Source organism: Jaculus jaculus, chromosome 7, assembly GCF_020740685.1.
Source record: "Jaculus jaculus isolate mJacJac1 chromosome 7, mJacJac1.mat.Y.cur, whole genome shotgun sequence".
NCBI lineage: Eukaryota > Metazoa > Chordata > Mammalia > Rodentia > Dipodidae > Jaculus > Jaculus jaculus.
In genome coordinates, this window is record NC_059108.1 from 92,079,208 (window position 1) to 92,104,403 (window position 25,196).

At 38.2% G+C, this 25,196-nt stretch overlaps 1 protein-coding gene across 1 annotated transcript; it reads left to right on the plus strand.

Moving 5' to 3' along the window:
* Positions 1-24,257: 24,257 nt before the first annotated feature.
* Positions 24,258-24,860, plus strand: LOC101604207 (ADP-ribosylation factor-like protein 4A). Its single transcript, XM_004649138.2, has one exon. It carries the CDS (start codon positions 24,258-24,260, stop codon positions 24,858-24,860), a length of 603 nt encoding a protein of 200 aa, XP_004649195.2.
* The last annotated feature ends 336 nt before the right edge of the window (positions 24,861-25,196 follow it).

The window sequence follows — 25,196 nt, forward strand, 5'->3', positions numbered from 1 at the left end:
TTATTATATTCTGTTCATATTTATCCTCATTACATCTCAGAACACCTTTTTAATTTTTTTTTTCTTGTTTTTATCACTGTGTATACAGCCATGTTGGTACCATTGTTAGCCTCCTCCCTGTCCTGCCCTGCTCTGAAGTGACCCTCCTCATTGGAATGTGGGTCATGCATTGTGGGGTTAGCCATCAGTTATGGTGAGGAGGTAATGTCTTTGTGACCCAACATGTGGCTCTAACAATCATTCTGCCATCTCTTCCATGAATTTCCCTGAACCATGTTGGGTTCACTTTAGGTCTACTTCAGTGATGAGGTCTTGGGCGCCTCTGTGTCTATGGATATTTGGTTTGGTAGGAGTTGAGTGTTCTCTGTGTTTATCTTCTGCACCCTTGTGTTGGTAGCAGGTTCACCCAGAAAACAGCACTCTTGCTCATTTCCCCACTTACTCTATGGTTTCAGCTGAGGCCCTGCTAAGGTGCAACAGGCTGACTACCTCCTCAGGTTCTGCATCCATCTTAAAAGAAAAGAAAATTCTCCAAGGAGAGTGAAGTCAGCACCAGATAAATGGGATAGCCATTATTATTTTAGAGAGAATTTAATAGGTTTAGGACCTCTTGTAGCCCATGATTGGTGGGAGCTTGATAATGGAGAGTGGGCTCACTTTTTATGGTTCTGACTTGTTTCTCAGATACAGCTATGGGTTCTATTCTACTGAGCAGATCCAATAGCCAAATAAAGAGCAGTTGATTACCCACCATGGCTGCATGCCACTATTGTACTTGTGTGCTTATACTGTGAGTTGCTTGGACAGATGTTGGTCATTTTCCCCTAGTCTCTCATGTAGCACCTTCTGGCTCTAGACAAGTTAACTATCTAGGGACTAACTCTCTTCCAGACTCCAGCCAGGTCACTCCATGTTTCATACCAACAGCATATGTTGTCTTTGGCACTAGGGTCTTACCATTAACCTTTGGTGGGTCAAGTACTCTGAAAGAAGTCTGTCTTCTTTTGTGAAACCTTGTAAATCTCTCTGATCAATAGCTCATTGTAGATGTTAACTGCATGTTGGTACTGGGAGTTACAGGCCAGCACCAAGAGAAAAGAAGGTAGAAAAAGATAGGCAATATAAAAGAGAAAGAGAGAAGAGGGAGAGAGAGAAAGAGAGACAGAGAAACAGGAGAAAATTAAGGTTAGTCTTCAGCATACCCTGTCCAGGGCCCTATGATTCAGGTGTTCCCTCTAAGGACTTTATGAAGGTTCAACCATTTAGTCTGTCTTTTAGGATAAAGAATTTTGTGGTACCATTTCCATTTTGGTCCAGTTTTGTGTCCCTCCCCCTGCTATTACCCTCCCCTCCTGCCCCATCCTCCCTATTGTCCAGTCCTCAAGATGCTTATTATATATGTCAGCATCTTGCACAGATTCCGGTTAGGAGCCACAAATCAAATGAAAACAAATGCTGGCAAGTATGTGGAGAAACAGGAACCCTCATTCACTGTTGGGGACTGTAAGATGGTACAACCACTATGGAAAGCAATATGGAGATTCCTAAGAAGGCTGACTATAGAGTTATGAACAGACTCAGTTATTCCCTTACTGGGCATTTACCCCAAAAGCTCCATGCCTTGGCTAAGAGAGATTTACTCAACCATGTTTATAGCTGCTCAATTCATAATAGCTAAGAGCTGGAATCAACCCAGAGGTCCATCATTAGACAAATGGATAACCAAGATGTGGTCATTCTACATGATGGAATTTTACACAGCAGTAAGGAAAAATGATACAATGAAATTTGAAGAAAAATGGTCAAACATGGTATAGATCATTCTCAGCAAACTCATCCAATCACAGAAAGATAATCGTCACATGCTCTCACTCATCTGTGGCTCCTTTTTCACTTTTGTAAGCCTCAATTTTCCTACCCTTTAAAATGGAGATGTAATATCTAACTTTACATGGTGCTAGAAGAATATAATAAGCATCATGGAACGTTGATGGCTGCTTTATTTTTCATCACAAGAACTTGTGACAATACTTGAATTACAAGCAAGCACTCATACTACAATGTTATATTGAGAAGATTAGTTTATAGGAACCTACACCACATCTATGTAGAATATTAAGTTGGTGGTAGGAAGCCCACAAATGATTTGAGTAAAAGATAATTAAATAACTTTCGAATGAGTAGGATGAAGTGGGGAAAAGTAAAAAGGCATGGAACTATTTTGAATGAGAATCAGCTGGAATAATTTGAAGGGAGTAAAGCTTTAAACAATGTGATGTGAAGGGAGTTTGGAAACAAGTTACCAACAAACAAGTGACATTTAGCAATCAGGAGTGGTTGACAGCCTTAGGCACAATACAATTTCACAAACAATAACAAATTTTGCAAATGTTGTTGACAAAATTGAGCTCTAGATGTTATGCATCCAAGTAGTAGTCACAATAAATAGTGATATTTTTGAAGCTGAAAAATAATAATTCTAAACCTTTCTAGACTAGACTTACTATAGCTAAAATTTGAGGAAATCTTTACCTGTAGCTGTAGCTTGTAGTTCTCTGTGAGTAAATTAGAATACTCTGCCCATATGAGAAATTACTCTTGTATTTACTTTCTATTTGACTTCTCTTTTGTGCTGCCTCTGAAGATAATGGGAAAGATTTAAAAAGCCAAATGATGTGCTAATATTAATCAATGGAAATAGTTAAACAGAACTTTAGGTTAAGAAAAGTGTTAGCATATGCATAATCCAATGATTTGCTCACTGTTGTTGGTCATTAGTCACATAATCAACTTTACATTACATTCTCTTAGTATATAATTATTTTTAAAATTATCTGAATGCTCACCCATTTTCAGATTTTTTTCATTGAGAGAATGAGGTTCTCTGAGTCATAATTAGATCACTTTCTTTCAACTTGGATTAGTTTAATTGTCTCTTTGTCCCAAATCACCTTCTGGTAAATTAAGCTAATGGAAAATAGCCTTGAGAACTGGAAAGAAGGTGAATTTGGGCATGAGCAGTAAAAGGATTAAACACATCTGTTCCTACTGATCCTTTTAAATGTCTTCCATAGCTGAAATGGTAATGGAATAAGCAAGGGTTGACCCTCTTTCTGTAGCCACCAAAAGAACATGGAAAGTGGGATAACACTTAGGGGGCAGAAAGAATGTCAGAGTCACATGTTGGGTCATGATATGCAGAGACATTTATCATACCAATAACTGTGGACTAACTCCACAATGCACGACCCATTTACATCAACAAGGAGGGTCCATTGGGAGGGGGTAGATCATGGATGAACTTAAACAATGGTACCAAACTGCCTATATTTGCTGAAAAGATAACTAATAAATTAAATTAAAAAAAAAAGATCTGTGGAACTTAGCTATGACCTTGAACATATGTTTCCTCATAAAAAAATGAATACCACTATGATTATGTTGGTATCTTCCTTGATGGAGAAACTATGTCAATTGGAATATAGGATTTTTTTTTACAACTATACTGATTTAGTCATTTAAAAGATATGCACACCAGAATCTGTCCTACTTCATCCTCCTTTCTTCCTTTAGTTATGATAAAAATCCTTTTTGTTTAGAATTATTATCTCCTTAGGGAAATATAGGTCAAAGACAAGCCCTTTGAATGGAAGTACTGCAGATTTCTTAGAAGCAACATGATAGTTTAGCCTTTTTTTCCCTGTTTTGCCCAAACAATCTTGTTTATGATGCTTTTAGCCTTGGACTACATGTTTTCTATTTGAATTTTTTTCACTTAATGAGTAGTATATATCACTGAGGTCTACAACCAAGTGCCATTTGCCCTTTTTATTAACAACTGGGGTATAAAATAAATCTAGGGCTACTTCTTCCATTAATATCAATGCATTGGATGATGTGAAAAAGGGATTCTTTTCAATGCCCCTTAAGTTTACATGAAATACTATATAGTAAAGTGTGTGCTTGTTTCTAAGGAGAAGGTTCATAGTATTAATCCCCTGATTAGATGCTGTTTGTGAGCACCTCATATATTTAGAATTACTTCTGTAGAACACAAGAAATAATAAGACCAAGAATCTAAATAATAAAAATTTTAGAGCAGAACTTGTCTCTTTTGTTGAGATATGGTCTCTTATTGTCAAGAAGTTGAGACTCATTGGTCAGTAGGCTCCAGGGATGCCTGTCTCTGTCTCCCTTGTACTGGGATTGCAGCTTCTCACCACTAAGCCTGGCAAGTTTCTTTTTACATGGGTCCTAGGGATTGAATTTAGATTCTACATTCTCAAGACAAGCACTTTACTATCTTAGTTATCTCTCCAGTCCCTTATTTTAACTATAATTCTAATTTGGTAATACCTCATAAGATGGTATTTTTCCCATAACTCTCTGTCCAAGTATGGTGAGGTCCTCTAGTTTTACTTCTGGGGAGTTTGTACTAATATAAGCCACTGTGTGTTCAGTACTTTCTGTGTGTGGTTGCTAAGAGCTCTGTTACTACTTTTTGTTTATTCCGCACAATAAGCCTGCAAGACAAGAATCATCACTATTTCTGTATCATAAGTGAGGAAATTGCATCTTAGAAAGGTTAATTATTTTTGCTTGAGCTCTTATAGCTAATAAAAAGTAAAACCAGAATCCAAACTCCTATGCACAATCCTAGAGTCCATATATTACAAAACATTAACCTTGGAAGGAAAGGCAATATGCATTGACTATAGAACTTGTTAGCACATGCACCTGGGTGCCCTGAAGGCACTTCAGGATCGGATTATTTTTCCAAAAGTTAACAAGACTGCTTCCTGAACTCTGTGTTCATAATATACCATGTGCTTTCTCTAAAACCTCTTATATATTTGTAACTCGCTTCAATTTCCCCCAAACACAGATGAAGGAGAGTTCATTAATTTATTTCACAGAGTCAGACAATGATCAAACCATTTGGGATTCATTTATTCTCAAACAAAACCCACAAATAAAGAGATATAACAGAATCAATTCTTCCTTCTTGGGATAATTATATGGGTTTTATTCATGTAAGGAACTTGACAGCACTTAGGTGAAATGGGGAACTAACAAACAAATGAACAAAGCTGGGTAGCCATTTAATGGGTTTTTTTTTTTTTTTTTTTTTGGTTTTTCGAGGTAGGGTCTCATTCTGGTCCAGGCTGACCTGGAATTAACTCTGTAGTCTCAGGGTGGCCTTGAACTCGCGGCGATCCTCCTACCTCTGCCTCCCGAGTGCTGGGATTAAAGGCGTGCACCACCACGCCCGGCCTTAATGGGTATTTAATCATAGTTCATTTATTGAAAGTAAGGTTCTCTGAAGCAAAACATAGCTGGATTTGAATTTCTTGCTCTTGTTTTCACATTTAAGATGATGAGAGTTTATGCAAAGACTAACTGGAATCCTGATAGCTTGCTTCAGATACCTCAGATAACCAACTAAAAAGAAATTAATGTTCACAATTTCAGAGGTTTCAGTGTATGGTTGATTGGCTATATGGTTGATTGGCTATTGTGGCAGGACAGTACACAGCAAAAGCATATGGTGGAGGAAGCTTGTTAATTTTTCCAATGTTTGTCAGAGTATCTGGGTTTTATGGTGATGAGAGTGTAGGACTAAAATTCAAAGAGGCTTAAAAGGCTTATTAATGGGAAAACTTATTCCTCTAATAAAATGTAGTTGAGATATACATCTTTCATGGTTGAGGTCCTTCATAACTTTACATAGTAGTATACAAATGCATATTAGTACTGTTTCTTTAATTTGGGTGAGCTAGAATTGTTCTGTCATTTCTGTGATTTTTAGAACTTTCAGAAGTTCTTGCCTTGAAATGAATCTCTTGATTCTGATAATATATTGAAGGCAATAAATGTTATGGGCATTAGAAGGAGAAAAATGAGCAATGAAACTTGAATAGCTTGGCATTTATTCCTTTACAGGTCCATATTGTACCTAAGCCTTTGAACAACTTGCTATTCACTCATAAGCTGACTCATTCTCCTTTATTGAGCCCCCAAATGTTTGTGCACAAAACATAGAAAAAGCATATGAACATATTTAGCATTATTAGATACATGGAACACTGAGTCACTTCTCTACTTGTGTTTAATGAGCCTTCTTTGTTCTGATGAGACTGCGTGATCTCTGGTTTTAAGTGCAAAGTATTTTAACTTGGAAATTCAGAAGCTAAGGCAAAATACAGGAAAGTGAGCTCTAAGGACACTGTAAAAAGCTAAATGGTCCTAAGGTACAGAACAACAGAGTTGTGATAAGTAACAGATAATATAAGCCAGCTGGTTTATGTTCTGTTTAGAATTTTCTCAACATGTGCTAGTCATTAAAATGTTATCACAATTTGAATAAAAATATTGTTATCAATTCTAATACTTAGCACTTAATGCTATTAGGTAAAATACTGTATATTGTATCTATTAAAATGTTAATGAATTTAATACCAATAAGAACCCTAAGAGTTATTATGTTACTATCTTCAGCATATATGTGAGGAAGTGGAGGCACAGAGGTGCAGTATGTTGGTCATGTACATGATGGATAGCAAAGTGAAACTGAGTCCAACAGTCTTGTTCAAGTGCTCATTTTCTTAATTAACCAATACACTGCCTTTTGATAGCTTACCTGCTTTTGTTTGCACATTCTGTTCACCTCACAGTGCTTAGCTAGGAAGCACAGAAGCAGGTCCCAAGATCCCCTTCAAGAGTATGCCTCCATTGACCTAACTACCTTCCACCAAGCTTCTCTGAAAGGTTCAACCATCTCTCGATATTACCACTGGCTGGTGATCCAGCTTTCAACACGTGGGTCTTTGAGGGATATTCAAGATTCACAGTGTAGGAATAAGGAGTTGGAATATTGTTAAAGATGCTTGTTGCAAAGCCTTCCAGCCTAGATTTGATAACCCAGCCACCCACATAAAATCAGGCACAAAAAGTGGCACATGAATTTGTTTTTGTGTCAAGAGACACTGATGTACCCATCTACATCAACATATATGCATGCACATGCGAATAAATGAGGATTTTTTTTTTTACAAGATCCAAAGTGTAGGTCACTAAATTAGAATCTGTACCTTAACAAGATCCCTAGGTGAATGGGCACATTATACTTTGAAGAATATTCTAATAGAAATTAGGATAAAATATTTAGTTTTTTTTTTTTTTTTTTTTTTTTGGTTTTTCGAGGTAGGGTCTCACTCTGGTCCAGGCTGACCTGGAATTAACTCTGTCATCTCAGGGTGGCCTTGAACTCATGGCAATCCTCCTACCTCTGCCTCCCGAGTGCTGGGATTTAAAATATTTAGTTTTTAATTCTGTCTTTAAGCACAAAGGTAACTACAAGAACCTTTAGACATAGATCTCATGTCTATTAAAAAACTTATGTCTAGTTTTTATATGCATACAAAAAGGCTAGCCATTTTCCTTTTCCAAATAACAGCCATGATGATGACCTACAAATGGCTGAAATTTTTTGTGTATTCCATGTGCAAGTTGTGTTCTGCTTTATGATAACCTCAGTTAGTTTTAACCATCAATCAATGAAGTTGTATTTTTACTTATCTCCATATTATAGGTGAAGAGCCTGAAGCATGAAAGGCTAACATTGGCACATGTGTCTTTTTTATTTCTTTGACACATTTGGTTCATTCAAACTATGGGCAACACTGGGCTGACAGAGGCTTCAGTGGAAAACATGCTAGCAGCTCAACGCATTTCTGAAGAATCAATTGTGAGTGAAACACTTATTCCTTCCTGCTAGCACGTCTTACCAGTTAACTTCAAAGTATTATTCCACTGAACCTTTGACTACATCTTAGAGGTTGTTAGATTTCCCAAATAGTTCACAGTAGCTTTGGCCCAAAGCTTCAATTATTGATAATCATTTCCACACTATTTTTTCAGTTTAGTGAAAGCCATTTCAATTGTTCTTTTAGCTAGTGGGATATTATTTTCCTCAAAAACAAGATTTATGATTCTTTCACAGGTACAATCCCTTTTCTCTTTTTATTACTTTTCCAGTATATATTCACTATTTCATCACATATGTTTTACTTATCCTGACTCAATTAAAGCAGCCATACACCATAGCCTTGTACATTAGAGAATGTCATCAATAAATTAAATTGAGGTTAACCTTGGGGTAACATCTTCATTTCCATTCTGATATAGTCTGCAAATCCTTTCATATCATTGGCAAGCAGCCTGATTATATGCTCCTGTGTAAAGACCTTGTAACTTTAAACAAGTTTCTTCTTCATCCTCAGTCACTTGAATCCATTTATTTGTAAATGATTATATCAAGTTCTCTCATTTGTTTTAAACTATTGATCGATGTTTCATGTGGCCATTTTCCTCTTCAAAAAATAGGAAGATGGTTGAGCTGTCCTCTTCTATTATAAAGGCCTATTTTGTGTATGGCTCCCTCTATAATCACTTGTGCTTTGTAGACCTGGTTGATAGAAGAAACAATGAACTGGTAACTGTTAAGGGATTAGTTAACCTTGCATTGTGGGGAAGTGTATGTTTTTGTCCTTCATCTCACTCTTGCTTAGATGTGACTTTGATTCATTTCATGGGACAGAATGTGAAATTTTCTGAATGAGCTACATAGGCATGCAGTACCTTCTGGCAGCATGAATGTCTAGTGGTGATGGGCATGAGTTAGAAGAAGATCTGTTTGTACATATTTTTTAAACAAAAGCAGAAAAGATCAGTTAAGGAAGAGGTAACTCTAAGCCCTTTCTGCCTTTCCCAGGTCTATGGAATAACACTGAGACACACAGGCTGTTGTTAATGTGTGCTAGCCAAGTTACATCCAGCCCTTGGCAATAGGCACCATTTATTTTACTGACTTTTCCTACTGACAATATTTTGTTGTTTTCTGTTGTCTGGTTGATTTATTGGGGAAAGAAAACTATTAGAAGTTTGTACAAGTGATCACACTGTGAGTTATCTCAAAAATATGTGCAGTTAGTCAAAGGGGGGCTCAACCTTTAATCTTGTTGGCAGAAAGGTAAGATTTTTAATCATAAAAAATATTTAATTTAATTTAATTTTCTTCTGAAGAGCCAGGCGCTTTTCAAATGTACTCTTTTAGTTTGAATTATATTAACAAGAAAAAAAAAAAAGAGCAAGAAAGGAAGATAGACCTGTGCTGCCACAACAGTGAGCAAAGATAGCTTTGAATTTTAATTTTTTGGTGGGCATGTTTCCACAGGCTTTGGAGTCTGGTTACTCGATGTGAGCTGAAGCTAGTTATAACAACTCTTAACATCCTTAAAAATAGAAATATAGCATACTTACCTCATATGCATATAGAACATGTAATGAGGTATGAATGGAATTGTCCATGGAAATTGCTAAACATAGTGCCTATTAAGTTTATTTTATTTATTTATTTTATTTTCTAGAAATGGTGGTTACTATTATTTATGCCTAAGGACATGTCAAGCATACTTGAGTGTGCTTTCCCATTTTACAAGTGGTAAAAATCATAATCCCAGGTACTTTTAAAAGTCATATAAAATTTACAAAGTCATAGCAATGGGTTCTGACTGCCTTAGACAAAATAATATATTTTAAGTATGGTCCTATATGTTATGCTATACACAGTTTTAAGTGTTTTACCCTATAATTTTATTTATTTATTTAGTTAGTTTATTTTTATTTAGTTATTTGAGAGCAACAGACAGAGAGAGAAAGAGGGAGGGAAGGAGGGAGGGAGAGAGAGAGAGAGAGAAAGAGAGAGAGAGAGAGAGAGAGAAAGAGAGAATGGGCGCACCAGGGCATCCAGCACTGCAAACGAACTCCAGATGTGTGTGCCCCCTTGTGTATCTATCTAAATTGGGTCCTGTGGACCGGCGCCTTGAACTGTGGTCCTTAGGCTTCATAGGCAAGCGCTTAACTGCTAAGCCATCTCTCCAGCCCTACCCTATAATTTTTTTTTTTTTATCAGAGAATAAGAGGATTGTGCACTTAGTGAGCGAGCCCTTCCTGATTAGGGCTGGGATATGAAAAATATTCTGCTCAGACTACAGAGGTTACTCACTAACCATCCTGCTTCTCTGAGAATCACTGGAGACTGTGAAATTATACTTTCTATCCATGTTCAATTCCCTTTCTATTGTCTGTATTCATCAGTTATTCCAATGATTATTGAGAAAATCCAAACTTTAAATACATAGGTAAAGGTATGGAGATATTGCTACCAAATCACCAAGAAACCAAGTAACTCAGATTCTTATACTTTGTGGTTTAAGTACAAATGGTGTGTCCTCTTTGGAGAAAGTCCTCAAAATTTCTTTTAATACTAAACATATACCTACCCTATGACCTGGCTACTATAATTCTACCCGTAGGTATTTATCCAAGAGAAATGAAAATAACTGAACAAAAACAATGTGGTACAAAATATTAATAGTAGTTCAATTCATAATGTCCAAACACCCTAGGAAAACATAGGAGTTCATCAACAGAATATGGATAACTAAGGTATAGTTATATGAATTGAATGTTATTGAGCATTAAAATATACAGGTCATTGTTATATGTGGCTATGCAGATGAATCTTTGAAAGGGACATTATATAAAAGAGCACATATTTTTGATTATGTTTATACAGGAACTTTTGGGTGCCCTTGAGAGTTACAGAATCTAATTTCAGCTCTTAGGTGGGCTCAGGAGCTGAGGCACATGACACTTAATGGTCACACAGCTTATCAGAGTTTGATAAAAGGGAAGGACACCTGTGGACAGGAGGAAGTCCCCCAGGAGGAGAACTCATTAGGTGACTCTGATTGGACTTTTTATACCCAAGAGAATTCCTATAGTTATCTAGGTAGGATTCCTGGAGAAGGGGCAATATTTTCAAAAACATTAGTTTTCTAGGAAGGGTATAGGCTTAATCATTTAGAAATCTTTCCTGGACAGTATAACTTTCTTTTTTTGCTCATTTTGGGGTCCTGTTACTCTAAGCTGCTTAGACAAATTCAACTTCTACCTTCCATCCTTCAGTATGATTTTCTAGGAGAAGAACAATAATTTGTGCCCCCTATATCACTACCTAAATATAATTACCTGTTTCTTTGGGTGTTAATAAGAGACCCACAAGGGTTTGAAGAAACATCTACAGCACATATAGCTATCAGACAATTGAGAAGACCTCCCGTCGTTCCACCCCAGATTTTCACTATGTGTTCCAGTCTGGGTTGGAATTCATGATCCTCCTGCTTCTGCCTTTTGAGTGCTGGTATTAGAGGCATGTAGGACCAGGAAACATCTCTTCGTGAAACTACCTGTGGCTTCTCTAGGGAACTTTGTGAAGGAATGGTTGTTGTTATTTATGTTTATCTTGTAGGCAATTTTCCCTGAAACTTGAGTTATATAGTTAGAAAAAACTGATAGGAATTTATCTCTGACATTAGCTAAAATGATCTGTGACATCTTTTGGCCTTGAAAACATCCAAGCCATCTTGAACTCACTGGTCTGGGTTGTTTTGAATGAAGAATAACTCTTGACTTCTTTTGAGCCAAGAGAGAGTCTGTGAAATCATTAACCTATTCTTTTGTATTTGGATTAATGCTGCAGTGAAAATAGATAGGTCATTATACAGACTTAGGGCAGAGGTAGGTGTATCACCATGAATTCAAGGCCACCCTGAGACTTCATAGTGAATTCCAGGTCAGCCTGAGGTAGAGTGAGACCTCACTTCGATAAACAGAAAAGAAAATGTTTCTTTACTTAGAGAGAGAGAGAGAGAGAGAGAGGGAAAGAGTTAGAGAGAGAGAAAGGCAGATAGAGAGAATGGGTGTGCCAGGGCCTCCAACCACTGCAGATGAACTCCAGATGCATGCACCACCTTGTGCATATGGTTTTATGTGGGCACTGAGGAATTGAACCTGGGTCCTTTGGCTTTTTAGGCTAGCACCCTAACTGCTAAGCCAGCTCTCTAGCCTGACACTTCTCTTTAGGGAATATTGTACTACTATCTTTGATTTGCCTAGCTGACTGAGTCTGAGACCTCATAGATGATTATTGAGATCAATACTACTTGAAGTTGAAGTTGAAGAGCCTTAAAATTTTTATTTATTATTTATTTAATTGTGTATATATGCATGCCAGGGTCTTTTGCCAATCCTATTCAGCTTTATATGGGTGGTCGAACCCATGTTGACAGGCTTTGTGTGCAATTGTCTTTAATTGCTGAGCCATTTATCCAGCCTTTGGGTAGGAGTTTTCACTAAATGCTGCATGATATAAAGGGAATGAGTTTAGTTCTAGGCACTGTTCAGTAAGTGACAAAGTGGTATACTCAGGATAATTCATCAGGTGCTGAGGTGGCATAGAAGGGAGAGTAGAGATGGTTGTGAAACAACTGTTTATGTATGTCTTAAACTCTGCATAGCTTCCAAGTGTACTATGAAGTTTCTTTGTTCCAGAGCATCTTCAAGGATGTAGTTGTATATGCTTATTGTCCATTATAAAAGAATTTATATTCTGAAGGAGCCTGCATGAACCTGGCCCTACTCCTTACATTGGGATAAAATAGGGGTGAATTGACTAGCTGGAAGACATCCTACCCAATAGAAAGTCTGCAACAACCAGAGTGTAGACATTTTCTCTGAAGCTCCTTCCTGGCAGATGGAATGCAGTCATTTCTCTATTCCTCTCCCCTCATTAAACCATTCACTGGAAGATTATTTATTAGTCATAAGCCATACCATCAGAGCTGCATATCTACTACCATTTCCCATAGTCTTGCCTTATACTTTTTAAAGGAGCTTATCCTTCCTATTTCAGAAATCCATGTGTTTTCATGTGTTCTATCCCTGCTGACAAGTCTGACAATGTAAAGGATCTGAGATTTACTTCACTTGTAGGCTAACAAGTTAACTTGAAGTTTCATGGTTGTTGGTAGGAGATATAAAACTTCTCAACCACAAATAATGAGCAGTTTATCACAGTAATAGCAGGAGCCAGAGTGTTATAATTTTCCACAGCTCTGGTAATATAAGAGGGTGAGATGAACATGAGGTAGGCTGGATTTTACAAGGGCAACCTAAGCTAAAAGGTTGGTTTTAGGGCTGGAGAGATGGCTTAGTGGTTAAGCGCTTGCCTGTGAAGCCTAAGGACCCCGGTTCAAGGCTCGGTTCTCCAGGTCCCACGTTAGCCAGATGCACCACAAGGGGGCGCACGCGTCTGGAGTTCGTTTGCAGAGGCTGGAAGCCCTGGCGCGCCCATTCTCTCTCTCTCCCTCTATCTGTCTTTCTCTCTGTGTCTGTCGCTCTCAAATAAATAAATAAAAAATTAAAAAAAAAAAAGGTTGGTTTTACAATGGAAAGACAACTTGCTTGCCCCTTGCTTCAGAGGGTGTACTATCAGACTGTTTACTATATAAACATACTTGAATAGAAAGTAGAATAGAAGGTATTTAGGGCATAGCTCACAATATGCATGGGAATCTGAGGGTCCCATAGAGAACCATTTCTGACCACAGTGGTCTAACGCACAGCTCTATGGTTCAAGGATAACTGATTGCATGCATACACCTCTCTGCAGGGACTTCCTTCTCCAGTTTGCTCCACCTCTCCTCCCTTCTTTGTATCTTCATTTGATCTGGTCCTCATCTAGAGACCACTGTTTTCTGAAAGATCTTAGAAGTTTGATATGCCAAACTGACCCAAATCTCTCACCTTTCTATCTCATTATACTGGGAAGATATATCAAGTTTTTCTTTGCTTGAGCCCAGAGCCTCTGACCCTTTCTTTCATTCATTGTCTTTCCTTCATAACTTCAGTCCTCAATGCCTCTAACCTGGATCTTTCTGTTATGCTTGCCTGACACATTATGACTCTTGTATAATTTATTGCTTGCTTGCTCTGATGTTAGGCTTTCAAGAAAATGTGGACAACATTGAATGACCTTATTGATGAAGGCATTAAAAATGATGATTTCCATTTTAGCAGCTTCAGTCCATCTCCCTAGTTCACATTTCTTGTAAAATATTTGGATGGTAAGCACCGTAGCAATGAAAACTGGAATAGTCTCGCATAATGGTCACAATAAAATGTTTATTATAATGCTGGCCTGTAAATATAAGAAGCACATTTCTGTCTAACATCCACCAGGGTAATGGACCTAAAGCATTTTAAGTTTACCAAAGTGAAAACAATTAATCCTTTCCTGAAGGTAGATTAAAATATACTCCATATATCTATGCTGTGGTCATCTTTATGGAATTTTCAATTCAATTTCAGAGAAGGAACTTTGTAAGATGACTTGCAATTTTTCCTGTTTTTAAATTTTGTTATTTGCCATTGGACAGCTAAACACATTGCCAGGTATCAAAGCTTTTGCCATCATGGTAGGTAAAGAAAATATCATGGTGAGAACCCTGGTGGTGACTCTAGTTTATGATGTTTTTCAAGCTGTGTCTCTCCAACAGCTAAGTCCTTTAGTTTTCTTCATGGGATGAACCTTCACGGACTTATGGGGCTGAAACACTTGTTTCAAAGAGAAAACAGTCAAGTCTGATGTCAGTCTGAGAAATCAGATGGCGCTGGGTTTCAGAAAGAAGACCTAACATGGAACCGTGTGGAAGCACTGCCACCTTCTCTCTCAATGGCATTTTCTTCTCTAGGAAAACTCTTACACAATATCAAATTGGCAGTGACACTTTCCACTAAGCTTCCAATGTTTAGATTTTGGGAAATAATAGAGTGGGAAAATAAAAGCTCACAAAGCAGACACTTTCAAATAAGGGCAAAATAAGAGGGAAGTCACCAGAAGGGGCATAAGAAAACCTATATTATAATTCCACAAGAATAGCATTTAAAATTGGTATGTTAGAAAGCATCTTTCATTATAAAAGCAATGTCAAAAATAGTAAGTCCAAGCAGTGTGTGTTGGCTCATGCCTATAATCTCAGCATTTGGGGAGGCTGAGGTAGGAAGGCCACTGGGAGTCCAAGGCTAAATTGGACTACAGAGTAAATTCTAGATCAGTCCAGGCAAGAATGATACACTGACTCAAAAGAAAAAAAAAAAAAACCCTCAAAACACAACAAAATAAACCATACAAAAAACCATCCAAGCAAAACAAATAAAAGTCTTAAAAACAGTCTTTTTAGCTTGCTAAGACTCTGAAGTATAGAAACCAAAATGCTGTCAACATAGTGTCATACCTTAAAATAATAGGAGTGCCCCATTATAGTGGGAGAGTTTTAGACATGATTTCTGTTCTTGGCTCTTGTATTAACTGAGATGAGCTGATTAGCTCCCTAAACTCCTTGAAATAGAGAAAGCAGATTAGATTTGCTTCTGCTTCTAAAAATCCTTTGTATTCCTGTACCTATTAACTATTTTCTTCTTTTTTAAAAAGCAGAAAGACCTTCCAAAATTCTTTGGAGCAATATTTTTTGTTATCAAGTCTAGAATTAGGAAAACATAGTCTTTCTCATGAGAATAGTGTAGGTTCTCATTTTGTAGGCTATTACATATTTGGGTGGTATTCACTGTCTTTATGTCTTTGAGATAACAACAATACCACATTTGTGCTCACTTTCTTTTGATAAAGATAAAAGCAGATTATAGTAGGCCAAGATCATTTTAGTGAGAGTCCCTTGAGTTTTTTGTTTAACAGTAATTTATTTCAGAGAAGCTCACAATTGAATGTGCATTAACTCACTGATGCTCACATGGGTCTGTTTGAAGAGTGGGAGAGGCTGGTCTTTTACCATTATGTGCTCTTACAGACAGGCACAGAGGAGCTACTGAAGTGGAATGGACTGACTATAATATGACTAAAAGGCATCTCGGATTATAAGCCCCTCTGCTGTGCACCTGTGGGAAGAGAACCACTAGGGCATGCCCCCATAGAACACTTAGCCCACTGCATTGCATTTACCTGTTTATGGTGCTTTCTTGCCCATTGCACTGTGAGCTGTTCATGGACACTGTCTAATAGGCAATGAGTCCTGCATGGAATGACCTGGCATTACACAGGTTTCTTGCTGAAGCTGGGACACGTTTGCTGAAACAGTTTTGTCAGTTCCTTGGTATTGATCTTGAAATCTTCTGAAACCCTAAACTTCAAAGCAACAGAATGTTTACATAAGTAATTGACTTTCTAGAATCACATTTCTGTAAATCATGGACTCTGTTAACAATTTTAAATTTGATTAAATCAAGCTTCTCCTACTTGATGTCTTTTTTTTTGAACGAGGGCTCCAATTTCTCCTCATTCTCTGTTTTTCTCAAAGTCACAAAATGTTATCACATGATGAGAGAAATTGAAGAAAACATCAGGTTGAGATATAGGGTGTGTATAACCAACTTTAACATCCTGTGATAGTGACAGTGATGTAAGGTAGTGAGACAATGCTTGCTGCTACATATGTGCCAGGAAACATTGTGCTTTCACAGTTTTACACATCTGTTCTCACACTAACCCAGTGATGTCACACCATCCTCATTCTATATGTGAAAATGAGAGATAGGAGTTTAGCACATGTTTTTATAAAGTCAACAGCTAGGCAGAGGTAGGAGGTTCCAATTTTGGCATTCTCTTCATTTGGAATCTATACTCTTAACTGCTTCCTAAAGAAAAAGTCTTATACTTTCACTTTAAACACTTGAATGAAAGGAAAGTAATGAACATTTTAATGAAGATATGGGAAAATTATGTTCACTGTTAATGACTTATAGTAGACATTTTCATATTTGAAACTTTAGTATGTATGACCTTGACTGCATGCATACTCAAAAATCATGAATGTGCGACTCTCTGTCATTTAATTGAGTCAAGAAGTTGAAACCCATGTGATGTATTTGCAGAAAGTCAGTGACTCATAAATTCCTGCTGTTTTGAGTATTGGACTTGTGACTCTTCTTCCATTGGATAAGAACTTTTACTGCGCTTCAGGGGAACCCATCTTGCTCCACTTTAGCCCTTGAGCTTTTGGTGGGGCAGCTCAACACTCCCTTATCTCATTATCTGCTATTGGTTGTTCCCATCATCTTGTCTTTCCCTCAGTTTACAATTACTGGTTTAAAGTTGGGCACTGCAGCCCAAAGGAGTCTTCACGGTTTAACTGGGTATTGAAGCTCACTGCCATATGTCACCTTGATATCAGTGTGTATTCAGAGATGACAGGAAAGCAAATAGCCAGCCAGCAGGGTGGCTTTGGATACTTTTTATTTTGCTGCAAATGCTACTAGCAATAGGGTAGCTATACATACATACACATATGTGTATTTCATGTACATAAAAATGAGACCAAACTATAACATGCATAGAAGCTGAAAAGTTGATCTCAGAGAAAAAGATAAGGTAGAATAGTGATTACAAGAAACTGGGAGGGGCAGAGGAAGTTGGATAATGGGTATCTAAACACAGTTAGAAGCCAGGAGGGAGATGATTATAGTTTATAACTGTCTATTGTATATTTTATGAACAACTAGAAAAGTGTTGTTTGAAGACTCTAAACCCAAAGAAATAAGGAGATAGATATGTTAATTATCCTGATTTGATGATTACACACTGTGCATTTAAATATATACAATTGTCAGTGAAAAAGAAATAAGTGTTTTAAAAACCAAGTGAGACCCTCACTGCCCAGGTAAAGCCATGCCTTTACCAGTATATTTTGCAGCAAACCCACAGACTTAGTTTCAAGGGACTCTGTAAGAAGTATCAGTTATAAGTATAGCTGAACTCAGGGAAGCCCAAAGCATAGCAGCCCTACACACTGTTTAGTCACCTTGGATTTATAGTTCCGTCAAGTCCTTCGAGACCAATGCAGGGTCATTTTCACTGTAAGCAATGTTGTCTGGCAATATATTTGACCCTTGCCACTTACTAGATAGCCAGGGGAACAGAACTGAGTTGATCAAAGGTTATATTCTCACACAGTAAAAGAAATGGTTTTGTTAACCCTTATCACAGGCACTGAATTCTGAGATTCAAAAGCTGTTGCCAGGGAAGCAGGGTTCTTCCTTGCCTCTAGATTTTAAACTTGACAGCATTCATCACAAGGCATTCAACAGGGAAGACTGTCTGAGAATAGACCTCATTCAGAGGAAACAGAGCTTGTCAGGATAAAGAAAGAAACTGAGTCCTGGTACTTTTGATGAGCTAAGATAAAAGATCTTTTTCACCAAAGGATTTATTTTTATATTTACTTTTTTAGCTATTTGAATCAATGCTTTCACTTTTGGTTTAAGTCAGAGTATATTAAACAAATAGAATTAAATGTTGATATACTGGTCTGTAAAGTAGGAATTTCATAAATGAACAAATGAAAAATCAACATAACTGACCATTTCTGTTTATCTATTTTTGACTGGGAAAATGACAGATTTTTAATTCCTTTAAGATATACAAATTACATTTCTAATGAGTGGCTCATTGAGCAGATAGAAAATCAAAGACTCATTGAATAACAAGCCCAAGAGCTGGAATAAACTTAGTGATGGCATTAGAACTTGGCATTGTTTGGTTGGATTGAATTGTTCATTACTTCTCTCCATAATTAGTTGCTGAGCAATTATTTTATGCAGAAGACAAAAGACTTTGACATTTAAAAATAGAAATGATCAGGGTAAACTCATCCAACAGGAATCTTTTCCAAGAAGTAGGGGAGTCAGGACTTGTGAGAGGCTAAATAAGGGTATAGTGATTGGCTTGAACTGAAACTTTCTCAGTAGAGGAGAGATTGTACTATGTCACAGCTCCCAAACAGAACCAACAGGGGATCTCGTTCAAGAGGCTGAGAGGTAGTGAAGCCTGCACCATGTAGCCTAATGTGCTTGTCAGAAGAACATTATACAACACCGAGATTATGTGTGGAAAGCTGCCAGCCTTGGGTATCTCTGTGAATTGTACCCTGTGCTATGGCTCTGCCTCAGATAGTCATCCTGCTGATTCACCCAAGATTTATACTGATCAATGTTATTGATCAGTGGTTAAGTGTACTTTCTTGCAAAGCTTGATGGCCTGGGTTCAATTCCCCAGTACTCATGTAAAGCCAGATGCACAAAATGGCTCATGTGTCTGCAATTAGTTTACAGTGACTGGAGGCCCTGGCATGTCCATACTAATTCTCTGTCCTTTCTCTCTCCCTCTCTCAATCTGTCTAAAAATAAATAAATAAAAAATTTAAAAATCCTGTTATTTGCAATAGGAACAAATCATGGAAAAGAATCAAAATGCTATTTCCTTTGGGCTACTGAATTTATCGACTGGGAGTATTTCATTCACTGTAGTTAGTCCTCAAAAAAATAAATAAATAAAGGAAGACACTGCACTCTTGATTGCCTATGAGAGGGCTGAAAAAATTGGAATGGGAATCTATTGATAGCTGTTTCTTCCTTTCTTTATATGTGTGTTTACTTTCTTCATGCTTGCTGACCATGATTTCTGACCCCTGAGGTTAGTGCTTGGTGGCGGGTGCAGTCAAGTTACAAGGGAGAGCCGGAACAGTCAGTCATCGTCACTGGCACTGCAAAACTTGTCCTTATTGTCCCCGAGTGTGGTGAAGGTTTGGATATTACTCTCTACTGTAGGATTCATGGGTTGGTTAGTTAGGTCAGCCAGCCTTGGGAATTCTCTTATTTAGAGCTATCTTGACAGGAGAAGGTACCTAAAATGACCTTGTCTGACATAGCTGCTGCTTCTTTCCCTGAGCAACCAGCCCTTCACATCTATGTACTCTCTACAGGATCCTTCATCTTTCCAGTCCACATTCTCAGTGACGTCATTGTAGTCCTCTCGAGCACTCAGTACCCAGAGAACTCTCCAGAATCTTTGCTCTGAGACATTCTAGGAAGGCAGTATGATGACCAAATTGCTATCCCTCACCTTTGCTCTGCCATCAAACTTCTGGCTCGCTTCTGTTCTTACATTTCTTAAGCGGGGGTCAGACAATTCAGCCTCTCTCCCATTTTGAAGTAGCAGTTGTTACATTTTCTAAATTGTCCTTTTGAGGCTTTTTGTCTTCTTTTTTAGTATATTTGAGGTGAGGAGAGAGACATTTTTCTGAGTTTTGGGGGAAATCCATAGAGCTCCATTAAGATTAAATGTCAGAAGGGACTAACTTGTTTTCTGACTTCTCTCCTTTTTAAAATTAATTGTGTTAAAGTTTCCTAGTTCATGTTTTAAACCAATATAATCGAATGTATCTCTTTTAAGTGAATTTTGACAAATGGATGTTCACATAATCCCTTTCATAACTTTCATCACCTTTGGCACATAAACCAAACTTCCCTAGTGTCTCTGTGAAGTTAATTCGCCTCCCTACCCTAACGGTGAAAGCTGATCTACTTTTTGTCACTCTAGAGTGCATTAGAGTTTTCTGGAATTTCATAAAAGTTGAATTAAGGAATTCAAATGCATCCATATATTTACTTTCTTGCTGACCATAACTTTTTTGTAGTTCAACCATGATGTTTTTTCTTTTGAATTTTAGTAGTTCATTGTTCTTTTGTTTTGGTTGAATAATATGATATTGCATGGTTCATAGTTATACCATAATCTATTTATTTATTCAATTAATGTTTGTATCTTTCTGGTTTGTTTCTAAGTTGAGCCTGTAACTGGTTAGGTTGCTGAGGTACAGTCTGATGATGTAGATACTGTTCTTTCTATTATGCACAGTCTAGTTTGTCTTTAAGTTTTTATTTTAAAGTTTTTCCAAGTTTATGTTACTAATGAAAGTAAACTGTAACAAGATTTATCATTTAAATGTATTTTTTACTTATATAGGAGCACATTTCATAGCTCATTGCAATCTACTCAGTTATAATATATGTTGTCACCTTTGGAATTCTGAGATGTTAGTAGTTCAGTGGTCTTGAGATGACCATGGTTAGTCTTGGGGAGGGGGCATGGCTGTCTTCCTGTATAGCTTTGGAACAGCCCTACACTTGTCCATGTAACACTTGTTGATAAGGATGACCCATTAGCAGCCTCAGTCATCCAGGGTTTCCTCCTGTATATCTCCAGTCTGCTCTTGTGTCTGCCTGGCCATACAGGGAGGCTGTTCTTTATCACTAATCATTTTTATGCCATCCTAGAGTTGTTTCTTGGGTGTATCGTGTGTTTATATTATTAGTTCTTCTTCAAAGATTTGGCTTAAGACTGCTATACAAGCCATGTAGGAAGACATAACCTTTTGGCTGAATCTAGACTCCAAATTCCATTTGGTTCCTAATGAGGTGAATGTTTAGAGATGTTTATCATCATACACTAAAATAACTGGTCATATTTAGCATAACAGAGAGAATAATAAATATAAGTAAGATTGTTGTCTGAACATTTGAAAGCATAATAAGAAAGAATAGGGTGATTGCTTTTCTCTGGGATTTGGCTTGGTTCTAAGATGTAGAAGTTTTGGAAACTGAGTTTCATCTCAGTAGTTAGAATTAAGCAGAAATTGAATGAAACTAGGAGTTCATGTCATTTTAGGTGTTTTAAGGCTGTATGTTTGGCTATTAGTGAAGTGGTTGGATTAAAGTACCTCATGGACTAGACAATAAGATGGATGGGAGGGCGGGGAGGGAATCAAAGGGTGGAAAACAGTAATCCGGACCCAAACGGCAATGGTACCATAAAATTCTACTTCCTAAAAGACAGACCAAATGACTGAACCTTCACTAGTCCCTTACAGGAAACACCTGAACCACAAGACACTGGAGAGGGTAGGATCAAGACTGACCTAAATCTCCTACATCTTCCCTCCCTCCCTCTCCCCTTCTCCCCTCTATCTCTCTTCTCCCTAACTCTTGTATATTAGTTATCTTTTTCCTCAATTTCTTAGTGGACACTGACCTGTAACCCCCACATCCAGCTTGGGCCTACAATCCACAATGAGCTTTTGATCAAAGAAACCTACAAGGTTTCCCAAAACAATGACAGACTTCTGTCAGAGTAATTGATGACCCACCAAAGGCCAGTGGTAAGACCCTATTGCTGAAGACTCCATACGCAGCTGACACGTAAAATGGAATGACATGGCTGGAAGCCAGGAGAGAGTCAGTCCCCAGACAGTCAGCGTGTCTAGTGCCAGAAGGCGCTACATAGGCGACTGGGGGAAGTGACCAAGATCTGTCCAAGCAACACATTGTTTAACCTAAGTAGCAACAATTAACCGGATGTGATACCCATACAAGTGCAATAGTGGTACACAGCCATGGTGAGGAATCAATTGCTCTTGATTTGGCTAACTGATCCACTCAGTGGTACTAGACCCTTAGCTGGAGCTGGGAAACAAGTCAGAACCATACCCAAACACAAGCCCACTCTACAATATCAAGCTACCATCAATCACGGGGTATAAGAGGGCCTACACCTATCAAACTGTCTATCAAAAAAGTAAGTGTTATCTCAATTTTCTGGGTGCTAACTCACTCTCCGTTGGAGAATCTGCTTCTCTTTTCCAGATAGATGCAGATCCTAAGAAGAGAGCTGCCCCAACATACCTCAGAAGGGGCCCAACTGAAACTAAGGACAACTGGCGAAATAAGCAAGGGTGATGTTTTCCTGTGAACTGGATACCAGCACAAAGGGGAAGGAGATCAATTCAGAGAAAAATCAACTCCTACCAAATCAGAGAGCCAGAGCCTCAGAGGCCCCCAACACCTCAGCACTGAAGCAGACCAAAAATGAACCCAACATGGCTCAGGGAAATCTTGCGGAAGAGGGGGCGGAAAGAATGTCAGAGTTACATGTTGGGTCATGATTTTCAGAGACATTTATCATACTAATAACTGGGGGCTAACTCCACAATGCACGACCCATTTTCAATAATAAGGAGGGTCTAATGGGAGGGGGTAGATCACAGATGAGCCTAAATAATGGTACCAAACTGCCTGTATTTACTGAAAAGAAAACTAATAAATTAAATTAAAAAAAAATTAGCTTTAAGTTTCTTTTTATTTTTTGAGATTTTATGAATCTATGAAGCAAGTTTTGTGAGTACCTGCTTACAGGAGTTTACTCAGACATACTGCTCGTTAATAGGATGTTTTCTGCTTATTTTTCATCATCTCAAACAGGAAATGCAGGAAGCTCACAGAACATTTTGAGACAGACCCTAGGAGGTTAAGAGTTAAGGTCTGCATTGGAAAGATTCAAATAAACAGACTGATGAGTAGTTGAATTCTGACCATGGAGTGCTGAGGTGGGCAGCTCAGAGAACAACTAATGGAATGAACAAGCGCATTTCAGGAAAAATATTTATAAGCAGATTTATCACTGTAGATCTATGGAACACATAGGTAATGGTATACCATTCATTTGAACTGCTGGCTTTCACATTAAAAGACTATAATGGCATCTATTTTATTTTTTAATTTGCAAGCAAGTGGTGGGGGGCAAGAAAGAGAAAGAGAGAGAGAGATTTTGAGAGGATGGGCACTCTAGGGCGTCTTGCCACTCAAGTAAACTCCAGAAGCATGTGCCACTTTGTGTATCTGATTTCACGTGGGTGTTGGGTATTCAAACCCCGCCCATCAAGCTTGCAAGAAAATGCCTTGACCACTAAGCCATCTCTCCAGCCCACATCTCTTTTTTCTAATTTAGTTTTCTTTTGTAAACCATGGTCACCTTTTTTTAAATCAGAAGGCAGAGTCAAGTTGCTATTACTCATTGATATGTAAGTTTTATAGTAACAATGCAAAATTCATATTTTTATCAAATGAGCTCCAGGATAATCAGGTTGTAGGAAAATGTGATATTAACTTTGGCTTGGTAACCAACAATTAGTCACTGGATTAAGTAGATGAAAAACAATTTTTCTTTATTTTCCTATACTATTTTAAAGTCAGTTTATTTGAAGCCTAACTAACTGACTACACTGTTATAGCACCATGACTCAGAGCTGTTGTACAAATGCTTATTCAACAGCACCATGCAGTTTAGAAAAATGCTTTAAAATTACTTTCCAGGGCCGAGGTCGGCGCGCTCACAGTAACCGGCCCAGCACCATTGCGGCGGCCTGGTGCGTGGCGCACACCCGGCCACCTCCACCCGGGCCTTGAGCTGAGTGCTGGGATGGAGCGGGGCGGAGCGGGCAGCACAGGGCGCGCCTCCCCAGTCGTGGTTAACGAGCGTGGAGTCAGGACGAGGACTAGGAGGAGGGGGAAGGACGGCGTGTCAGTGCTGTGGCTGGACGGCCCAAGAGACATTCTAAATTCGGTTGAGAAGAACGCCTCTCAGTTTGCGACACAATTTGCAGCTAGAAATGGGGAATGGACTCTCAGACCCAACTTCCATCCTGTCCAACCTGCTTCCATTTCAGTCCTTTCATATTGTTTTTCTGGGTTTGGACTGTGCTGGCAAGACGGCGGTCTTATACAGGTTGCAGTCCAATGAATTTGTAAATACCGTGCCTACCAAAGGATATAATACTGAGAAAATTAAGGTAACCTTGGGCAATTCCAAGACAGTTACTTTTCACCTCTGGGATGTAGGTGGTCAAGAGAAACTAAGGCCACTGTGGAAGTCTTATACCAGATGCACAGATGGCATTGTGTTTGTGGTGGACTCTGTGGATGTGGAAAGGATAGAAGAAGCAAAAACTGAACTTCATAAAATAACTAGGATATCAGAAAATCAAGACGTCCCCGTGCTTATAGTTGCTAACAAACAAGACCTGCGGAACTCACTGTCTCTCTCAGAAGTTGAGAAATTGTTAGCAATGGGTCAACTGAGCTCATCAACTCCTTGGCATTTGAAGCCTACCTGTGCAATTGTAGGAGATGGACTAAAGGAAGGACTTGAAAAACCAAATGACATGATAATTAAAAGAAGAAAAATGTTGTGGCAACAGAAAAAAAAGAGATGAATAGCAGTAGCTTTTGTATTGGTGTGGAATAGGTTTTCTCTTGTCTGATTTTGACAAATGGAAGAGTGTCTACAGCCTGGTTTGCCTGTCTGCCTTCCTAGATGCTATTAAAGCTTTGTTTTGTTGAACAGTCAGATGCCCAACTCTTTTGCCTTGTGGAAGATGAGTAAATGCGATGCTTCTTAAAGTGGTCTCTTCTCCTTAACCCACATTATCTTTGGCACTACCAATTTGAGAAGCCAAGCAAGGATAGTAAATTGAGCAGAAAACAGTTTTGTGAAACTTTGACCTGAAGTTAGTGAAATAAAACTTTGAAGAGGGTGTGCCTATTGTTTT